Below are 21,767 nucleotides of genomic sequence, written 5' to 3'. Positions count from 1 at the left end.
TTCCCATTGCCTGTAGGATAGGATGCGGGCAAAATCCTTACTAAGGCCTCCAAGCTCTGAAACATCTGGCCCTTTCCAGTCTCCCGAGCCTCATCTTCTGCAATGTGTCCCTTCTTCCCTCCTGCTCCCACAGTGCTGGCCTTGTTTGAGGTCCTGCTGTGGAACCCTTGTATCTGCCATCCTTTCTGCCTGAAACATCCCTTCTCTCCCTCTCCAAGTCCTTCTTTTGCCTAATTGTAGGTACATGTATTGCTAAAAGCTCTGACTTCCATGCCACTTGTCAGGGAAGCTTTTCCTGATTTCTCAGACAAGTCTTGGGCTCCTATTCTGTGCTCTCATGGCCTTGTGTTCTGTGAAAGCACTTACTTAGTATGGTTTGCAATTATATTTCAGACTATTTGATCCCTCCCCAGTAGATTTTAAAGCTTGTGAGGAAAGTGTCATGGACAATTTTGTTTCCTTTTGTGCCCATAGAGCCGAGTACGCAGTAGGTCCTCCATGAGTATTGGTTTAATTAGTAACTAGAGAGAACAGTTGATGAGGCTGAAAGTTGGTTTGAGCTCGTGCATAAGCACTTTGTTTGCTGTGCTCAGCTGGTTGGACACTGTCCCATAGTTAATAAAAGGACTTTGAAGCTTTTGGCAGGAATGTGATAGCGTGTCTTGTGGAGAGAGAGCTCTGTATTGGTAATAGATAACCCAGAATGAATCTGTCTGGATGATAATGGATTTTCAAGTAGAAACGTATTTGTTCTCCAAATAAGCATCAAGTTATCCAAAGGCAGTTTTTAAAAGTTTATGATACTATTATTTTAATTTTGCTATATGTTGATAACTACATTACTGTGGTTTGCTATTTTCCTTGCACTTCTATTTACCTGTAGTTGTCTTCATTGTGCTTAGGATTTTAGGGGAAAATATTTGTAATTTTTCTCAGCTAGTTGTTGTCATAATTAATTTTTTATAATTGCAAATCTGAATTAAGTAGATCAGGATTTAATTTCACAACAAAACTCTATTTTATTGATGATTTTTAAAACACAGAAACAATGCTTGAGAATTGAAACCAGTTGTTCAAATCAGTGGTACATTTATGGCTTATTTGGGTAATTGGTCCATGAAATAAGACATTACTGCCACAAGTAAACCTTTGGGGGAAATCATCCTTTTTGTCTTTAAAATGGTTACCTGATTTGTTAAATACATTTCAGTCCTGACAATTTATGACTATATTTAAAACTATTTTGGGGAATTAGCACCATAAGCTTTATGTATAAAAACAATAGGATAGTGAAGACTTCTTTGGTACCGTCTATGTGTGCTATCATTAATTATTTCCCTGAACATCAGCTCAAAGAGAGGAAAATGTTAGCTATGGATGCTTTGTTTTACATTTCATACAGTGAACCTCAGTTCAAATCAGAGACTATAGTACCTACCATGTGATAACTATAGTGTTAAACTAATTTATTCTTTATGAATTACTTTTTATATTTCAGACAAATTAAATATGACAATTTTGTCAATTTTCCCAGTTATTGAGCATGTAGAAATTTTTCAGTGGTGAGACTGAACAGTTTACTAAATATCAGCACTGATTATTCCTGATGCACATTCTGTATTAGTTTCCTCTTCCTGCCATCAGCACAGACATAGCAGCTCAAGCAGTAGAAATTTATTATCTTACACTTCTGTAGGTTAGAAGTGTGATCTGGGTCTCACTGGGCCAAAGTCAAGGTGTGAGCAGGGCTGCTTCCCTTCTGAAGGCTCAAGGGGAGGATCTGTTTCCTTGTCTTCCAGCTTTTGCATTCCTTGGCTCATGGCCCCTTCCTGCGTCTTCAAAACTAGCAAGGTCGCATCTCTCTTGTGCTCCTGTCATGGTCACTTTTTTCTCTGGCCACAGCTGGGAAAGCTCTTCCACTGAGGACTCCTGTGATTACACTGGGGCCACTGGGATAATCCAAGACACTCTCTCCATCTCAAGGACCTTAGCTTAACCACCTCTGCAAAATCATTTTGCCATGTAAGATAATGAATTCACAGTTTCTAAGGATAAGGATGTGGACATCTTTGGAAGGCCATTATCTTACCTGTCACACATTTTAAGCTACAGAGCAATAACTTTAGGTTTCCTTGAAGGAAATGGGAATTATCTTGTACCTGTTGCTAAGGGAACAGTGCTATTATTGAGCTCCTTTAGCACATAGTTTAGGGCTTTTAGTCATTAGGTCTGGCAGCTATTGCACTTTCTTGTTACATTGACACAACATTGTAATTCAAGTCAGGACAAAGGGATTCTCATTCCAAAAAAGTCATAAAAAGCTCAGTGGGGAAAATGCCCCTGTGAACTAATAGAAATCTTCACTGGCTGCTTCGAATAAACTGTCCACAGATTTTATTTTGTGAAACTGTTTTCGATGTTTTTACATTAAAATTTTCTTTTAAGCAGTGCTAATTTAGCTTTCAATTAATAAAAATACCCTCCTTTTACCCCAAATGATCTGCTAGTGAACTGAAATTCAGTGTTCCTTTACGTATTTTGAATTTACATTCACTGAGAATGACTAGTTTTTCGAAGGGTTAGCAAGCTGTGGAGTTGAGATATGATTTTGAAAAGAATTTATTTGAGACATTTTTAGTGTCAAGAGAAATATAATCTTGAATAATATTTTAAGTATATCCATTAATTGAAGCCCACCAGGGGATGTCTTGAATAGAGGAAAATCTAAATTCTGACTCACAGAATCAAATTAATGAAAGTAGCAGTAATAACTGGAGTTATATTATATTTAATCTATTACATTAGATGTCTCTAGGATATGTAGAGGAAAAAGGTCAAGGGAAATAGCTAATCACTTTATGAAGTGAATAGTGCCATCTCATATAGGTGGTTGTTAATTTGATGACTTACAGGGTGGTATTCATGAGGGATTATCTTAATATTAACCTCCTAATTATATGGAGTATATTTTATGCAGTCTCAGTGATACAAATTATATTCATAGACTTTCCTTCTCCACATCTACTACATGGCAAGGGAGAAATCAGTTAACAGTGGGCAATCTGCTCACAGATGTGCTCTTTACTGCAGACTTCACCATCACATGAATATCCCAGTAAGAAACCTGAGATTCCTCAGTTCTTGATTCCTCTCTAGTGACAGGACTGGGCCCACTCAGGAATTCTGTTCAGCATTCAATCGTGTTGTTAAAGTGATCCTCCATCTGTTTGGCAGTTTCTTCTTGTCTTCATCCCTGTGTCCACATTCACCCATTTGACTTTCAAGTGAGGTGTTGACTATTTCCTCTCCTTCTCCTTTCCCTCTTCTTCCTCCTCCTCTTCTCCTCACTCTTCTCTTGTTTTTTCCTTGTGATCTGATATATCAGTCTGTCCTAGTTTTTATGTCTCAATGCTTTTTGTTTTATCAATTCTTCACTCTGCCTTCCATTTACATGTTGGGATTCCGTTGTGTTTCAACTATGTTTTCTTCTCGTTTCGCACTTTTTCTCTGGGTGACTTTTGTTATCATCTTGATGCTATTCCGGTTATGCTGCCTAGCTGCAGATTTATTTCTCAACTCTATGCTGAAAGTGAATTCCACCTGGCTATCCTTCACCCATATCAAATCACCACTCCTGTCCCCAATTTTTTCTCTATGTTCCTGGTCACTTTTAACCCTGTCACTGTTTACCCATTCTTGTAGGCCAGAAACCAGTATGTTCCATATGACCTTAAGTTTAATTACTAAACAAGAAGGGGAAAACCAAAGACGTGGAAGAAGGTTTTTTTTGGGTTTTTTTGGTAAACATGAGAAAGAATAATACATATATTTCTATAGAAATTCATTTGAACACCTGGAAGGACCAGGTGATTTCCTAGCAAACTAAAGGTTATCACAGGGCACGCTAGAAAAGGTTGAACATTTGAATAGACCAGTAGAAGACATTGATAAGTGAGGTCCAGAGTGGATCACAGCAGCACTGGTCTTTATCTTTAAAAGAACAGATAATTCCAATGATAGACTCTTCCAGGTCACAGGAAAAGGTGAAAGTTTCTTTGTGAAGCCAATAAATGAAACTAAACTATAGATGCATATCACATATAAATATAAATATGAAATCCTAGATAGATATTGGCAAATATAATCCAGCAATATATTAGAAGAATGATATCCTGGTATGTTACTAAGGAGGTATAATGATGAGTAATGTAAAATTCAGTGATAAAACAAGGTTCAGTATTATAAAATCTGCCAACATAATTTATACAGCAACAAATTAAAGTACATGACTAGCCATGTAATGATCTCTAGATACTAAAATGGCTTTCGATAAAATTTAACTTCCATTCCTTGCAAAACAACTTATGTAAAATAGGACTGAATATAATACAAATTATTTACCAAAATGTAACAGCAAATATATAGCAAAACATTAAAACCCTTCAATTCAATTCAGGAAACAGCTGGGGATACCCACTATCATCATTAATATTCATTATTGTCTTGGAATTTTTAGGGAATGAAATAAGCAACAAAATTAAATGAGCACTACAAACTTTGGAAAGAAGAGATTAAAAAATACATATATATGTGTTTATATATGCATATATATGTATACATGTATTCAGAAACACATGTATGGTTCTGTTTATATGTATATATAAACACATATATATGGTTCCTCCACTTAGCTGGATATTTACAGATGACAAGACACATATTTACACATGTAAGACTTTATACCTAGAAAACCCAGGAGAATCTAACGATAAACTATTGGAATTAATACAAGAATGTTGAAGTGGTTGGATGTAAGATAAATACAAAAACTTGTTGTTGCCTTTTCTGTATTTCAACCATCAGCACCTAGAAATTAAAAAAGGAAAAATATTCCATTCATAATAGCAATACAATATAAAATATTTAGAGTAAGTTGAATAAGACATAGGAAGGGTCTTATATGAAGAAAACTGGAAAATCCTACTGAAGGATAGAAATTACTATTTGAATAAATGGAAAGCTATACCACAAAAATGTCAGCTCTCCCACATTAATATTTATTTCACTTCTAAAATAGAATCTCGACTGGTTTTAATTTCATTTGAATAAAATGTTTTTATGCCTAAATCCCCAACATTCTGGTGGTATAGTAATAGAAACAGGAATCTGTGGAACAGGATAGAGAAACCAGAAGGAGACATGTGAGCGTGTAATATATAAGAACGGCGGTAAATCAGTTCAGGAGGACAAAGCATAGATTTTTTTATTTAATTGGTTATGCTTGCCCAAGGGGCCTTTGTCTATATAAAAATGAATTTCAAATAGATTAAAGACTTAGAAAATGTTTTACAAGAATATTTTTAGGAGACAAAATAAATACTCTAGGGTAAGGAAGAACTCAATCAAGAGTGGAAACTTGTACTCTAGAAATGAAATTACAGACATATAAAAATCAGTTTTTATTTAATCTGAATTTTGTTATTTTAGTCTCATTTTTGAAGGATATCTTCATTAGATATATAATTCTTACTTGACAGTTTTATGGCTTTCAGTGCTTTAAAGATGCAATTCTGTTCTTTTCTTGTCTTCTTTGTTTCTCATAGGTCACCACATCTGAAATTTACAGAGCCCCTAACTGCTAGCATTTCCTATTTCTTTTCTCTGTCTTTATTTTTCTCCTTATCACTTACTGTTGTCTGACATGCCATTTATTTTACTTATTTGTCTTGTTTATTGTCTGTCTTCACCCACTAGAATTTATGATGGACACAGGCGGGTTTTTTTTTTTTAATGGTTTGTTTTGTGCTGGATTATAAGCTCTGAGCACATAATACGCATTCAATTAATATTAGTCGAATGAAAAATGAGGACTGGATGAATACTGTCCTCATGACAATGTTGATTACTCTGTCCACTGTATTCTTAGCCCTTAGCTCATATGTTTGCAATTGGATTTTCCTTGTATGATAGTTATCTAGTTCCTCCACTAAGCTGCAGCCTCTTTAAGGGCAAGAGCCATATCTTATCCTTATTTGAATCATTATCACCTAACACAGGGTCTGTCTCATAGAAGGTATTATAAGTCAAAAGGTATCGGAGACAGGTCTCAATCAATTTTAAAAATTATTTTCCAAGGTTAAGGATGCGCCCTCAGGAGGTCCTGATGACATGGGTCTGAGGTGATCTGGACACAGCTTCATTTTATACATTTTAGGGAGACATGAGACATCAGTCAATATATGTAGGACGTACATTGGTTTGATCCGGAAAGGAGGGATGCCTCAAGGCAAGGAGGGAGCTCCCAGGTCATAAGTAGATAAGAGACAAATGGTTGCATTTCTTTGAGTTTCTAACTAGCCTTTCCAAAGGAAGCAATCAGATACACATTTATCTCAGTGAGCAGAGGGATAATTTTGAGTTCTGTCTGTCTTTTGTCCACAAAGAATTTCCTTGTGGACAAATTGTGAAGGAGGTATGTAGCTTTTTAATCTTTGTAGCTATCTTATTTAGGAAAAGAATGGGAGGCAGGTTTGCCCTAAGCAGTTCCCAGCTTGACCTTTCCCTTTGGCTTAGTGATTTTGGGGTCCTGAGATTTCTTTTCCTTTCACAGTACTTAAAAAGTATTGGTTGAACCAATGAGCACCTAGCTTGGAGTTTTTTCCCTTTGTCTTGTCATACATGAATAAAATATTGATGATTTCCCTATTCAATCTCATGATTGAGTATGGCTAAAAAACATTGATGATTTCCCACCAGTGCAATGCCATTATTGAGTTTGCCACATGTGAAGGCACCATTTTAGTGCATGTTTCCACACACACACCTGTGAGCCTCTTCGTCATCACAGACTGTCCTCCAGCCTTCTTTCTCCTGCTTACCTCCAGGCCTGCCTGCGTCAGCACACATTCCCTGTTTTCTCAGTGGAAACAATCCTGAGGCAATCCCTCCCACTTGCCCCTGACATCACCTCTTTCTCCAGCTTCACATCCCTACTTTTTCGTGCATCTTCAGTCAAGCACTGTAGCCAGCCTCAGGTAAAGGCCACTGACCTCTTTCCAGTTAACTGAATTCAATTGTCTTTGTTCAGTCCTCATGTTGTTTTACTTTTTAAATCAAATTTGACAGTGAAGTTCTCTACTTGAAAGCATTTCCACCTGCATTCCTCCCATTTCTCTGGCTGCCCCTTGTCACTATGCTTTGGTTGTTTTTCCTCCACCCACATCTTAAAAGCTGCAGGTCACTAGGCTCCTCTTCTTGGCCCTACCAACCCCATGCTCTGCACACACTCCCTAGGATCTCCTCTGCTTTAATGCCCTGCACACTGATGGGCACTAGATCCATGGTTCTAGCCTTGAACTTTCTCCTGCAATGTCTCCAGAGGGTTCATCCTAAATCTCCTTTAGATGCCTTTGGATTTCAAAGATTCAGCATCTCTGAAAAGGTACTAAGCCCACTCCTCTAGTTTTGTCTTGCATAGTGGCAGGCATAATCATAAATTCACTCTCCTAAGCTAGAAATGTCAGAGTCCTCTTTCTCATCTCGTTGATTGTCCAGTTTTGTCACATCTCATTCAGATGACTCTCTGCATTCTTTCTGCTCCTCTCAATCCTCACAGCAGCTATCTCAAATCGAGACCTCGTCATATCATGCCTGCGTGCGGCATGGTCTCCTTCCTGATATTTCTATGATAAATCATCCTTTCTTATTCTATACTAGTATCCCTAAAATTGCCATCAGTACTATCTTTTTTTAAAAAAAAAAAATCAAAACAGCTGCAAAAACAATAGGCAGGGCAGAGGAGACACAAGTCCAAAACTTATTGTGACATTTCTTTGCTTAAAGCATCCACTGACTCTTGACAGTACATGTAGACTGAAGACTGAAATTCTAAGCATAGTGTTTAATCAGATTCTTTATTTTGCAAGGAAGAGAGGTCACTCAAGCTTGCTCAAGTAATGGGCTGTAGTGCAAAAATACATGTTTGGGGAGGATGGAGACTCATTGAAATTCAAGAACTGGACCTGTAGTCGGGATTCTGAGGCTGTCATGTCTGTAGGGCCACCTGCCACAGAAACCTGGCCCTAATAGGAAGCAATAGTTCTCGAGGTTAGCTGCATCAGAATGACCTGGAGGGCTTGTGGAAACAGATTGCTGGGCCCTACTGCCAGAGTTTTTGATTCAGTAGAGGCCCACATTTTCACTGATGTTCCCAAATTTGTATTTCTAGCAATTTTTTGGATGACACTGATGCCACTGGTTTGGGTACCACACTTTGAGAACCTTAATCTTTAAGGCATGTAACATGGTTTGGGAAACCTTTGATGAGCTCCTTCAGAATTACTTGTTCCTTTACTTTGCAGGTTTCTTCACTTATAGTAAAACAATGATTCTCAAACTTTAACATGCATTATAATCATTTGGAAGGATCATTTGAGTGGATTGCTGGTCCCCATCACAGTTTCTGATTCATTAAATCTGAGGTGTGGCCCCCACATTTGCATTTCTCACAAGTTTCCAGGGATGACCACACTTTGCACTGGATGAATAAACTGTTGAATCACCAGATGGTGAACTCTGAAATCCCCTTCTTGATCACACCCTCACACTGCCCAGCTCTTCCCTCTCCTTCAATTCTGTGGAATCTTTTAAAGAATCGTGTTTCGTATTTTAGCTTTTCCATTCTTTCTTGCTCTTTGTTGGTTGTCTTCTGACTTCCTTTGCCTCCCAGGCCAATTGGGACTCTTCAAGCATTTTATCTCACATTCTCAAGGCTTACAGCCTCTCAGCCGCTTGGCCATCTCCTCCTCAGCCCCCAGCTGTCCGCAAACTTAACCATCTGCTCCCACTTCTGACTGTCAGGAGCTGTTGGAGAAAGTCCCCTGGTGCCAGTTGCCTCTTCAGAACCACCAGTTTAATGCAGTGGGACTGTCAGGACTGTTCTGTATTCCTTATATTCAGTCCTAGTTGAATTTTCATAACTCTTCCTTTCCCCGTGCTCCTGAAGGCACCACTGTGACCTTTACTCTTAGCAGATGCCATCCTACCTCATGAAGGAGGTGAGGGTACTTGGTGGGGTACCCTCCCATCTTCTTCCCTAGTAGCCTAAAACTCTTCTGCTTTTAATCTCATTCACCACCTGCCTTTTTATCTCAGGGTCCTCCCCCTACCTGTGTTCCTAATGCGACCTGTCTGTTCTGCCTCTCTCTCCGGTCGACTGTCCCTCTTTTCTGAGAGCCTCCTTTTTCTCTCTCTCTGAGTGCATTTCCCTCAACGGAGGAACTGAGATGTCCTGTCTCCTGATATGCTTAACAACAGCAATCAACGAAGACTTCCTTTCTCTTCTTCCCTGTCAAGCGCTTATGTCACCTGCCTCCCAGTTCATTTGCAAACCTTTCCAGTTGTTTCTTTCGTGCTTTGACCTCTGCAGTCTGATTTTTGATCTCATCCCTCTGCTGATATCTCTGCCCCTGCGGTCCCAGTGACACCCTGGCTGTCAGATCCAGCAGTTTCTCCCATCTGCATCTTACTTGGGCGAGCAGAGCCTTTGGTGGTGCTGATCTCCCTGTCCCATGGAAAACCCTTTCCCCGGAGCCCCCGGGTCTCTATGGGCTCCTTCTAATGCTGCCTCCCTCTTGCGCCTCCCCGACCTCACTCACGGCCGAGGAAGCGCCTCCCCTGACCTCGGCTCTTCTTCCTCGGTGTAATCCCCATGGCTGCCTCTGTATGAAAAGCTTTGCATTGCCTTTCGTTGAAAGTGTGTTTTTTTTACATATTATTATATACACCTATCGTAGACTATTCCGGATACCAAAAGTTTCACATCTCGGAAAGTAACTCCCAGTTTCCTCCGCGTTCTGCGCTGGTCCCTCCACTTGCTTGGCCCTTCCTGGTGCCCAGCAGCTTCGGGACTATTTTGCCTTCTACCTTTGCTGCCCCACCTTGTGCCTGTTTATCGTATTTCTGCATTTTCTCTCAATTTCCTTTCTACCTTTCTTTTTAATTGTAAATTGACAACTTATAAATTGTATAAATTTAGTGTGTACAAAGTGATGCTATAATTTATAAATACAATGTGGAATAATTAAATAAAACTAGTTAACTAGCCATCACCTCAAATACTTAACGTGTTTTTGCAGAGAGAACATTTGAAATTTACTTTCTTTGCAGTTTTGAAATGTACAATACTGTATTAACCACATTTACCATGCTGTGCAATAGAACTGAAAAACAAACAAACGAAAACCAAAACCAACCCCAAACCATTGCTCTGGTCTAACAGAGACTTTGTACCCTTCGACATTCGTTTCACCATTCCCCTCACGCCCTGCTTCCCCCCGGGGCTCTGTAACCACGGAGGGCACTGCATGTTCCCCTTTGTTTAGGACACACCCACACTGTCGCTTGTTTGGACTATTGTGTGGTCATTCTCAGTCTCCACTGCCTGTCTCTCCATCCATTTCATCCTTACCTAGTGCTGATTCATAAAGGAATTTCTGATGATATCATCTACCATTCAGAAGTCTCCAGTGGTTCTCTAAACCACAAGAATAAAGACCAAACCTGTTAGGCCGACTTTGAGGAACCTGTCTGGCCTTACGTTTGCCCCTCCAGCCCCTGCAGTGCAGCCTTCTGCTGAGTGGATCCCTGCAAGCTTTGTGCTGAACGTTTCCCAGACTCTGGCATTTGCAGAAGCAGCTCTTTCTTTCCAGTCCCCTGACTTTGCCCACGCTGCGTCTCCCTGGATTGCTTGCCAAATTTCTCTTCAGCTCAAAGAGAATTGTCCTCCGGGAAGCTTTCTGTGTTCAGAGTAAATCCTCCTTCATTTTGATTCCAGACACATTGTTTGGGTTTCTTCACTGTGCCGTATTAGCTCTTGGGTCTGCTTGTTTATTCGTCAAAACACTGAGTCCCACCATATGTCAGGTGATGGGTGGTGTTTATCTGTCTCTACGCTTGTCTCCCCGACTCGAGCAAATGCGGTGTGAGGGAGAAGTTGGGTTTTCTCAGTACCTGCTTTGCCTGGGGAGATGAGCACTACATGAATTTAAATTCGGTAGTACTAAAATGAAAAGCAGCCTGACTGTGCATGTGAAAAATGTAGGGAGAACATGGAAAGGATCCTGTCACAGTGACCTGGCAGAGGGACTAAAATGTGAGTCTGCAGCTGTGGCCTCAGTGGGGTATTGTTCAGCAGTGATCAGTTGTTAAGATTAGGAATATTGTATCATTTCCAGTTGGTACCACAAAAGAAGGTGCTATTTATAATGGTGTGGTTGGTTGCCACTGACAGTTGTTCTCACATATTCTAAGGCATTTTCTGACGGAGTCACGTGCAGCGTAGCTTTTGAAGTGAAATGGATATAACACCATGAAGGGTTGTGTTTATGGCTAATGGAATTGGGAAAGGGCCACTCTTAAGATATACCTGGTTGTATCCTTAAGAATGACAGTTGATTCATTCTTTACCCCCTGACATTTTCATTTTGGGTTCATAAAATTACTGATAAGTATTGTACAATTTCCTAGAACTGGATATTCTTGTGGCCAAATCTGTCAGCCTTTGTCTTGCATTGCTTCACAAATCTCATTGCCTTAATGCATAGTCTTCATTTTTTTATGATTTTTATTTGTATATAAACATGCAGTTCTAATGATAATGTTCATATAAACTGTGCTTAATTCATATTTTAAAAGTAATATGTGATCATAACCATAATTTATTTGACTATTATTGGATATTTAGATATTTTTCCAACTTTGCACTGTTGTAAAGGCTGAATTTATTCCTTTTGCATTTTTTAGAATAAAATATTAAAGTTGGGATGAATAGATCAGTGAATTGTAACATCTTAATTTTTGGCTGTAAATATGTATTGTCAACATGACTTTCAAAAGTTTAAATCAAATTCACAAAGCCACCATCCATGAGTGACCTTATTCATTTTCCTGCAAACTTAATTTTATGGTGCTTTTAAACTTAAAAGTAACTAATTAAATAGGCATTTCTGTTCCATTTTGACTGTGTGTGCTAGAGTGAGTCAGCAGTGTATAGTGGAGATGCCTGAGCTAGGGATTTTGTTTACATACAGACTTTTCCAGCTGTGTGAACTGTGTGATCTCTGTGAGCTTCAGCTTTTCAGAACAATAAAATGGGGCTATTAATCTGATATTCAATATTGTAAATAACAAGTGAAAAGGTATACATTCACACATATGTGCTCACACACACATGTATACACATACACATACCCTAATCAGTACCTGGTATACAATATGTATATATTAAGTGACAGGTAACACATAATCAAATGTATTTTGTTTATTATGTAATGTTTGGCAAAAGGGTAATAATTGGAACATTTTGCTAGAGCCAATGAATATAGTGAGAAAAAATGGAATTTAGGGTTTATGAAATTGTATGAATATCTAATATTCCATAAAATAAGTGCCATATCTGTAGTATGTCTGAGAAAACTGCAGGAAAAATAAATTTAGTGACTGAAGCAGTGTTGTCTCATAATTGGTTCCTTCTCTCCAGGAAACTGAGAAATGAATTGGTCAAAATAGACACATTTGAATTCATATTTAAAGCCCAGAGTACTATTCTGCCTGTCTTCCTTTCCTTTAATTCATTAAACACTTTTTTTCTTTTTTTTTTTTTTTGAGACGGAGTTTCACTCTTGTTGCCCAGGCTGGAGTGCAGTGGTGCAATCTCGGCTCACTGCAATCTCCGCCTCCTGGGTTCAAGCAGTTCTCCTGTATCAGCCTCCTCAGTAGCTGGGATTACAGGCTCCCACCACTACACCTGGCTACTTTTTGGTATTTTTAGTAGAGACAGGGTTTCACCGTGTTAGCCAGGCTGGTCTTGAACTCCTGACCTCAGGTGAGCCAACTGGCTTGGCCTCCCAAAGTGCTGGGATTACAGGTGTGAGCCACCGCTCCCGGCCCATTAAACAAATATTTATGGCCAGATATGATTGTAGCTCCAGAGAAACAATGATGAACAATACCAAGATGGTTTCCCCTCCATTTTAGAAGCTTATATTCTACTTCCAAGTAGAATAGGGTTAATTTCAGCTAAAGTACTTTCTGTGAATAATGAAACAACATGGTGAGAAACAGGAGTTAGAGAATCCCTTTATAATTCAGTGACCAGGGAGGACCTGTCTGTAGGCTCTGAGACGCAAGCAAACTTGATATTCCCTCATCTCACCTGCAGGCACGATGTTACTGAGTAATCCTCTTGCTTCACCAAAAGATGTAATTCAATGAAAGTTCATATTGTTTGATATTATACATTCTTATTTTTGATCAATTTTAAAAGATTCTTGGGTACGTATGTGATCATAAAAGGAGGCCTTAGAGTTTACTTTTGGTGAAATGATAATGTGTGACAATTGGAAATATGATTAAATTGAGAAATTACATGCAATCTTTTAAAGAACACAGCTGTTGTAGAAAATGAGATATCTGTATTTGCTTTAGAGCCAACGCTGCTGTAATGTTTTTTGTAAAGCACATAATTGTAATGCAGCAAAATGCTTGTGTGGAAATTGGGATGTTGAATAGTCTTCCTGGAGCATCTTCAGGATTTGTCAGATTGCTTTCTCTCTCTGGCAGCATAAAACATCTCATGTGGCAGAAGCGGTGCAAACCTTTAGGCGTTTTAATGGGCCAATGGACTGTGAGCTCCTTGATGGAAATCACACCATGATGTCTCAGTATTTCCAAACAGTACAAGAAATGTCCATACCATGGATGGTATGGACCATCCACAGTCCATACCATGGATGACAATTCTGGTGTCTTATTTGATGATTAAAATGCTTTAAAAAATTCTCATACATTAGTAAGTGTATCTAGCAATAACAAGTTCGTGCTGTGACAGATAGTGAATATTAATGCCCATGAAGTTTTTAGTCTAATTTTTAGCTGTAAATTGATATGATGTTTTTCTTTATTAGCTATGTTTAAATTACTTCCCTTTGTTGTCAATGACATATATGGGTAGCAAAAGAAATAAAGTATATATGATTTATTTTTCATCTACTAGATAGCAGATTTTATTCACTTTAGTGGTGATGGATAAAATTTCCACATAACATTTTCATGTAACTTGTTGCATTAACAGGGGCTCAGAAATTATTATTATTATTATTTAATTTTTTTCCAAGATGGAATTTCGCTCTGTCACCCAGGCTGGAGTGCAATGGCGCAATCTTCACTCACTGCAACCTCTGCCTCCCAGGCTCAAGCAATTCTCCTGCCTCAGCCTCCCAACTAGCTGGGATTATAGGTGTACACCATTACACCTGGCTAATTTTGTATTTTTAGTAGAGATGGGGTTTCACCATGTTGGCCGGGCTGGTCTCAAATTCATGACCTCAGGTGATCCACCCGCCTCGGCTTCCCAAAGTACTGAGATTACAGGTGTGATCCACCATACCTGGTCAGAATTTTTTTTTAATGACACAAAGGTTACATGAATTATTCCTGCCCAATTGATGAATTTTGTGTTTGTTATTCAGTCAGATTGTTATATTGTCTTGAGAGGTTTCAAATGTTCGAGTGAGAGGTGCATCGGTGCATCTTACCCCCTGTCATCCCTGGTGCTGATGCAGCACTGACCTATTACCATCTGCATCTTCTTCTGGAACATTCACAGCAAGATAGATGCTAAAATTAGGACTCAGATAGCATTTTCTGATGAGTATTCTCCAAGGATGTGTGTGTGTACGGCTAAGTAATAATACTTGTAGATAATTTTAAAAATATAGATTGTGTTAAATAACGAAAGAATATTTACATCAATCTTGCCATCCATGTGTAGCCACTGTTAGTATTCTGCTGTTTCTTTCCGATTGCTTTTCTAAGAGAATGTGTTTGGTTGTGTGGACACACATATGCCTATTGCTTAGCACATAAAAGGTGCTATATAAATATGTGAATAAATGAATGTCCTAATATATGGAATAATTTGTATAATATATATGTGTGTATGTTTTTATTTTATTTTTAATTGACAAATAATTGGATATATTTATGGGGTACAGTGTGATTTTTGATATATGCTTGTGGAATTATTACATCAAGCTAATTAACATATCTGTCACCTCATATGTTTTTTGTCATGAGAATGTTTAAAATCTATTCTTTTTAGCAGTTTTGAAGTACATAACATTATTCAGTATAGTCAGCATGCTGTAGAACATATCTCTAAAGCTTATACCTGCTGTCTAACTGGAACGTTGTGTTCTCTGGGCAACATCTCCTCATTCCCGATTCCTTTCTCATCCAGCCTCTGGTAACCACCTTTCTAAGCACTGTTTCAATGAGTCTGATTTTTTTTATTGCATGTCTATAAGATCATGCAGTATTTATATTTCTGTGCCTCTTATTTCACTTAGCATAAGGACACAAAACAGCAGATATGATCTAAATAGACACCGTTTTGTGTCCTTACTTAGATTTTTTACTTAACCCAGATAATTCTCAAAATATATGAAATATGTAAAACATAAAAATATAGTTTCTGATAACCTCAGAATCATATATGTATATATGTACAATAGTTTCTTTAACCTCCTTCCCATATGAATACTACTTTGCATTCTGCTGTTATTTTGTGATATACATTTTTACCATCAACTTTTATCAGTGCTTAACTACTTTGTTAGTATGTAATCCTAGAGAAGGAATTACTGGGGAGTAGAATGTAAACCTAAGATAACTATTAATCCTTTTTGCCAGACTTTTGTTATTCAAAAATGATAATTTTGTTGAATTACAAAGATTAGCTATTCATCTAGAAAATTTGGAAAGCAGAAAAAGAAAGCACAAATAAAATTGGGAAGGAATTATTTATAATTCTGGCACTTAAGATGATTTCATGTAAATGTTTTTGATTTATGTAAGTTTAGTCTTATTTAATCTATTACACATTTACCAAAAATGATCAATTTGTTTTCTTAACTGCTTCTTTTTCCTAGTATATCATTACATAGTCCTTCTCTGCCTTTAGACAGTTGTCTACAATGCAGTTTACTGGCTGGATTTGAAAGGGCATGTCCATGTAATGCATTTAATTACCTCCTCCTTTGTGGACCTTGACTTTGTTTCCAGTGTTTAATTTGATGTGGGATTCTAGGAAAAAAACTCTTGTGTTTTGCCCCTTGGACACATCTACTATGATTGCATTAAGACAAAGGAGGAGAATCTCACATTCCTAGGAGAATTGCTAGTTCAACTTTTAGGAAAGATTTTTTTTCCCCCCCAAGATGAGCTTTCACTCTTGTGACCCAGTATGGAGTGCAGGGGCGCCATCTCGGCTCACTGCAACCACCACCTCCTGGGTTCAAGCAATTCTCCTGCCTCAGTCTCCTGAGTAGCTGGGATTACAGGTACCCACCACCGTGCCCGGCTAATTTTTGTATTTTTGGTAGAGACAGGGTTTCACCATGTTGGCCAGGCTGGTCTCAAACTCATGACCTCAAGTGATCCACCTGCCTCGGCCTCCCAAAGTGCTGGAATTATAGGCATGAGTCACTGCGCCAGGCCAGGAACGATTTTTAAGCATTGACAAATACTGCCACGTTACCTTTCCACAGACTGTGACAATTGACATTCACAACAAAAAGAAGTATGAAAGTGGAAGCAGATTATAAAAAACTTTAGACTATTCACTGTAAAATTAACTAAATCACTTTCCAGAAAGCCTGTGCCTGTTCACCCTCTTTGAGAGGAGCAAGATGGAACCCAATTTGAGAGTTCACTGGGCATTCTCTTGAGGGTGGGACATATTCATCAGCTGGGTCCGAAACAGGAAGAGCTGAATAGGGAGTGGTTAGGTGATTTAACTAAATGTTCATATGAAATGAGAGAGAAGGCTCTTCTTAGTTGCTGGGTCTTTCAATTACCAATTTAACTAATTAGCCTGCTTCTTGAGTTTATTGTCAAGTGAGTTTTATTATTTTCCTGTCACTAATTGTTTTGAGAAAAGTCATTGTGTGTTTCTCTTCCAGCCCCTTCAGCGGCTGCACAGGGAGCATGGTCTTGGGAGTGGTACTTGAAAGAACAGAAGGCTGTCGCAGCACCTGTTGAGCTGTTTTCCAAGGTCAGCCACTGAAGGACTTATATTTATATTAAGAGGTTTAGTTAAAATGAAATGACTTTCCTAGATAGCCCATCAACTTATTTGAATTATTTGTGGGCTTTGCTGGCAAATGACCCTACAAAATCTAATCAGAGCTTTAGTGTTTCAGAGTGGGCTGGAGCCCAGCGCCACTACCTGTCAGCTCTGTGACCTTGGGCAAGTCATTCAATTCAGTTTCCTCATCCATGAGGTAGGAAAAGTTCCCTAACTTCTTTTTCCTTGGGTGGTTGGAGGACTAAATCAATTGTACCCATAAAGAATACAGGATGCAATGTGCACACTCTAAATGCTCAATAAGCATTAGGTTTTACTTTTATTAGCCAGTATTACCTGCAGTTAGGGGGATCTGTTTGGATGTGTTGCTGAGAGTGGTGAGTCAAGCAAGATGCCAGAGAAGACATTGAAACCCCTGAATCCTGGCATACATGACTAGAAAGGTGACCAGAGTAGCCGGTGTAGACTTCCTTGACTGTCTGCTAGCACCAGGGCCTTACAGGGGATCATCTTTACGCAAGACACCAAATCTTCTGATAGTCTTTTTGTTCTTCTTGGTCTGAGTTTTAGATGTTTTGGGGAAATTTATATGCATCAAATTTGCCTCATTACTTTACTTTTTTTTTCTTTTTCTTTTTTCTTTTGAGACGGAGTCTGGCTCTATCGCCAGGCTGGAGTGCAGTGGTGTGATCTTGGCTCACGGCAACCTCTGACTCCCTGGTTGAAGCGATTCTCCTGCCTCAGCCTCTTGAGAAGCTGGGGTTACAGGCCCTTGCCACCATGCACAGCTAATTTTTATACTTTTAGTAGAGATGGGGTTTCACTGTGTTGGCCAGGATGGTCTCGATCTCCTGACCTCATGATCCCCCTTCCTCGGCCTCCCAAAGTGCTGGGGATTACAGGTGTAAGCCACCATGCCCAGCCCATTTCTTTACAGCAGGAAGCTACAGCTTTTTATTTGGTTTACTTTTCATGACATCTGTTGAGTTACATCTAGTATTTGTTAGCGTGTGAAAGGGCCAGCATTTGGAATCCTGAACATGACATGCAACAGGGAAGAAGAGGTACAACGAAGATGAAAAGAAAGGGAAACCAAGTGCAGACCCCTCATGTTCAAGAAATGATGCGTGTCCTTTTGTTGTCTAGGCGGTATGCTTCACTAACAAACACTATGAAGGTCATACCGTAGAAAATGAGAACATCTAGAGCAGTGTTCTTAAGCCAGCCTTCGCACCATCTACTTTTGTGAGCTTTGGAGAGCACAGCGTGGGTCTTCCTGAGACCTCCTAAATCAGACCCTCAGGAGCTGGGCCTGGAAGTGTGTAGCTTGAGAACCTCCTGCATTGTTTGTGCAGGTTGGAGGCCCACTACCACAGAAGGTTTCAGAACCGTGCATTTTCTGTCTAGGAGTCAGGTCCATGTTTCCCCACGGTGCTTTCACCTGATAAGACATAGGGGTTTCTTCCATCCAAAAGTGCAAGCTCAGTAAGGTAAGGGATTTTCCTTCATGTGTCCCGGCAGTGCCTGCTGTGTTGTGTGGGCTCAGATGATCAGTTGCTATTGAGTGACTTCTACGGAAACTCTTCTCGCTTCTGAGTGTAAAGATCTCTGAAGGTGGTTGGTTTGGACCAGGGCAGTTCGGCGTAGCTCACAGTCACCTTGCCCTTTCCCCCCTGCCCCTCCCTGCCCTTGCCATGGGCCCACTGCAGGTTGGGAGGGCAGAACAGAGTGGGCCGAAACAGGAGCTGCCTGAGAACTGTCAGGCGCTGTGACACGCAAGGGCAGAGGTAGCAGGGTCAAGGTCCAGGATTTGAGGTTTGCGCCCTGATGGCTGTTGTGGCTAAGGAGTCACACCTGTGCCGTGTCCTCGGATCAGGGTACTAGGGCAAGGGTCCTCTCTTACACCCCCTCCACTGCCTGGATTAAATCAGATGTTTGGGTGTTAGAGGTGAAGTGTGGACTAATTTTCAGAGCAAAGAAAGTTTTGACTGATGGCAGCCAAGTGCTAGATTCTCTGTCCAGCTCCTGTGTTGCCCCACCTTTCAGCCTGTCAGTGTAGTAATGTTATTCTCAGAGCTTCTCCTCTAAGATCCTTTAATCCCCATCAGCCAGTGCAAGAACACCTGCAGGACTGAGAATTTCTCCCTCAGATTTTCCCTCATGACCTGGTGTTAACTAAAAAAAAGGCCAAAAGGGCAAATGTGGGATTCCTGTTCCTGAAATAAATCCTCATGATGGTATTGGGAGCGGTGTAATCATATGCTCTGGGTCATGTAGCTTTCCCCCTTGACTTTACAGAGAGATGACAAGAGAGGTGCTGGAAGGCAGTAAGTGGGAGGGGCACAACGTTGTGGGACATACAGTCAGGAGTGGGCCCCCTTGCGGGGGTGGAGAGAGTCAGAGAGACTCTGTTGAGGGAGGTGGGTGGTGAGCAGGTAACGCACCTTTTGATGATTCTTTGGCTAAGGACTTTCTCAAGCTTTTGAAGTCTAATGTTTGTCATCTCTGAAAGGAACAAGAAAGCATCAGTGTGCGAGAAAACAGGCGTGTTTGGTATGTTGCACTGCCTTTCTCTCCGGTCACAATCTAACACTCAAGCTGCCCACATGTTTAAGACTCCATATGTGCACATGCCATGTAAGACTGGCTAAAACACTAAAGAACGTATGACATGGTGTCTTAGGGTCTTGCCGGCTAATTGGGATATGATACGCAACGATCCGAGGTAGAATGTTAATTGCCCATGGAATGCACAAGTAAGGAATTTATTGGGCATTCCATGTGTGAGATGAGACCTCGTTTGACCCTGAATGAGGAGGAGAATTGAGCTCACCAATTATTACGTCCAATTTGGCCTAATAAGTAAAGAAGGTACTTGTGATCAAGATCACAGTGTTACTCTAACTTGAATTTATATTTTCAGATGAAATAAGCATTGTCTATAATCGAAAATAGTTTTCAATATAATAAAAAAGGCAGTTGATTCATGTCAGCTTTCCAAGAAGGAGCATCAGACTCAACTCAATTTTATATTGACATTGTGCTTTTGACTATTAATGTTCATTTTCATTGTGTAAATGTTATTATAATGTTGTTCAGGTCAGCCAGCTGAGATGGAACCCTTCAGCTTTTGACACTGACATGTGGAAAATAAAACTTAATTCTATGCTTAGAAAACCCTAAAGACTCTGTCAAAAGGCTCCTGGGACTGATCAATGACTTCAGTAAAGTTTTAGGATACAAAATCAATGTATAAAAGTCAGTAGCATTTCTGTACACCAATAATGTTCAAGCTGAGAGAAAATCAAGAACACAATCCCAATTACAATAGGCACACACAGAGAAAAATATCTAGGAATACATTTAACCAAGAAGGTGAAAGATCTTTTCAAGGAGAACTACGAAACACGGCTAAAAGAAATCGCAGATGACATAAACAAATGGAAAAACATTCCGTGCTCATGGGTGGGAAGAATCAATATCCTTCAAGTGGCCATACTGCACCTGTGCTCTGCATTCTTTCCATTCCTGCCTTTCTAGATATCTTACTCCATCAGTTATCTCATGGCCCATCTGTAAGTTGCCATTTCTTCTCTTTTGAGCATTTCCTTTTAGAGCCAGGCGAGGTGGCTCACGCCTGTAATCCCAGCACTTTGGGAGGCCCAGGTGGGTGGATCACCTGAGGTCGGGAGTTCGAGACCAGCCTGACCAACATGGAGAAACCCCGTCTCTACTAAAAATACAAAATTAGCTGGGCGTGGTGGTGCATGTCTGTAATCCTAGCTGCTCTGGAGGCTGAGGCAGGAGAAACGCTTGAACCCGGGAGGTGGAGGTTGTGGTGAGCCGAGATCGCACCACTGAACTCCAGCCTAGGCAACAAGAGTGAAACTCCGTCTCAAAATAAAATAAAATAAATAAATAAATAAATAATATAAATAATAAAAATAATATAAAAACGAACATTTCCTTTTAGAATGCAAATACGCTTAAGTCTGTTCCATCTTTATGAAAAAGTAGTGCCCCTGGGTTCTGCATTTTCCTGCCTAACTCATCTCCTTAGTCCAGACTGGGACTGGTTTCTTGAAATTTTAGACTGAATTTTCTCTTTCTGGATTTTTCTAACCTTTCTTTCCCACCTCCAACCTCCGCAACCTGACCTTTGGGTCAATTCATCCAGTTCCTTAACTGCCATCCCACTGAGTCGTAACACAGCCCCTGCGCCCACTGCGGGTCCTTCTCCTGGTCTTCGCGCCTCCTCACCTGGAGGACAGGCAGACCTCAGTACATCCAGACCTTTCAGGCCCCCTCAGTGGAGCCAGCCCCCGGGGCCCCGTGTCCCTGTGAAGGGCCCTGTGCTCGGTTCCCCTGCAGCCAGCTTGTTCCGCCCTCCTCTCCGCTCTGTGTACATTTGGCAATCTAATCTGCTCCAGATTTCCCTCGTAATTATTCTATTGCTACTCTCCCTCCGCAGCACTACTGTCTTCATTTACGGTGCACGCTGGATTTTTTCCAGACGCGTTTTTACAGCAGTTCCTTAAGCGATATTTCTCTGTCCAGGCTGGCCCCGCCTTTCACCTTGGCCTGCAGGCCTTGCCGGAGGGATCTTTGTGAATTGTGGTTT

At 40.1% G+C, this 21,767-nt stretch overlaps 1 protein-coding gene across 4 annotated transcripts in view; it reads left to right on the top strand.

Annotated features, from left to right (window-relative positions):
• Positions 1-21,767, top strand: part of L3MBTL4 (L3MBTL histone methyl-lysine binding protein 4) — a 443,526-nt gene that overhangs the window by 125,503 nt on the left and 296,256 nt on the right. For 3 of the 4 annotated variants that reach the window (XR_005234835.2, XM_037982494.2, XM_073006460.1), the window contains exon 5: positions 17,022-17,113. The exons of the other annotated variant lie outside the window; for it this stretch is intronic. Coding sequence is in view for 2 of the 3 variants with exons in the window: in XM_037982494.2 (XP_037838422.1) it covers positions 17,022-17,113 (92 nt within the window). In the remaining variant the exon portion in view is untranslated. The remainder of the gene's footprint in view (positions 1-17,021; positions 17,114-21,767) is intronic. 4 annotated transcript variants of the gene reach the window in all.

The sequence above is a fragment of the Chlorocebus sabaeus genome, chromosome 18 (genome assembly GCF_047675955.1).
Source record: "Chlorocebus sabaeus isolate Y175 chromosome 18, mChlSab1.0.hap1, whole genome shotgun sequence".
In the NCBI taxonomy this organism is placed as follows: Eukaryota; Metazoa; Chordata; class Mammalia; order Primates; family Cercopithecidae; genus Chlorocebus; species Chlorocebus sabaeus.
The sequence above is the reverse complement of the archived record's forward strand: the minus strand, read 5'-3'. Positions and strand labels throughout refer to the sequence as shown.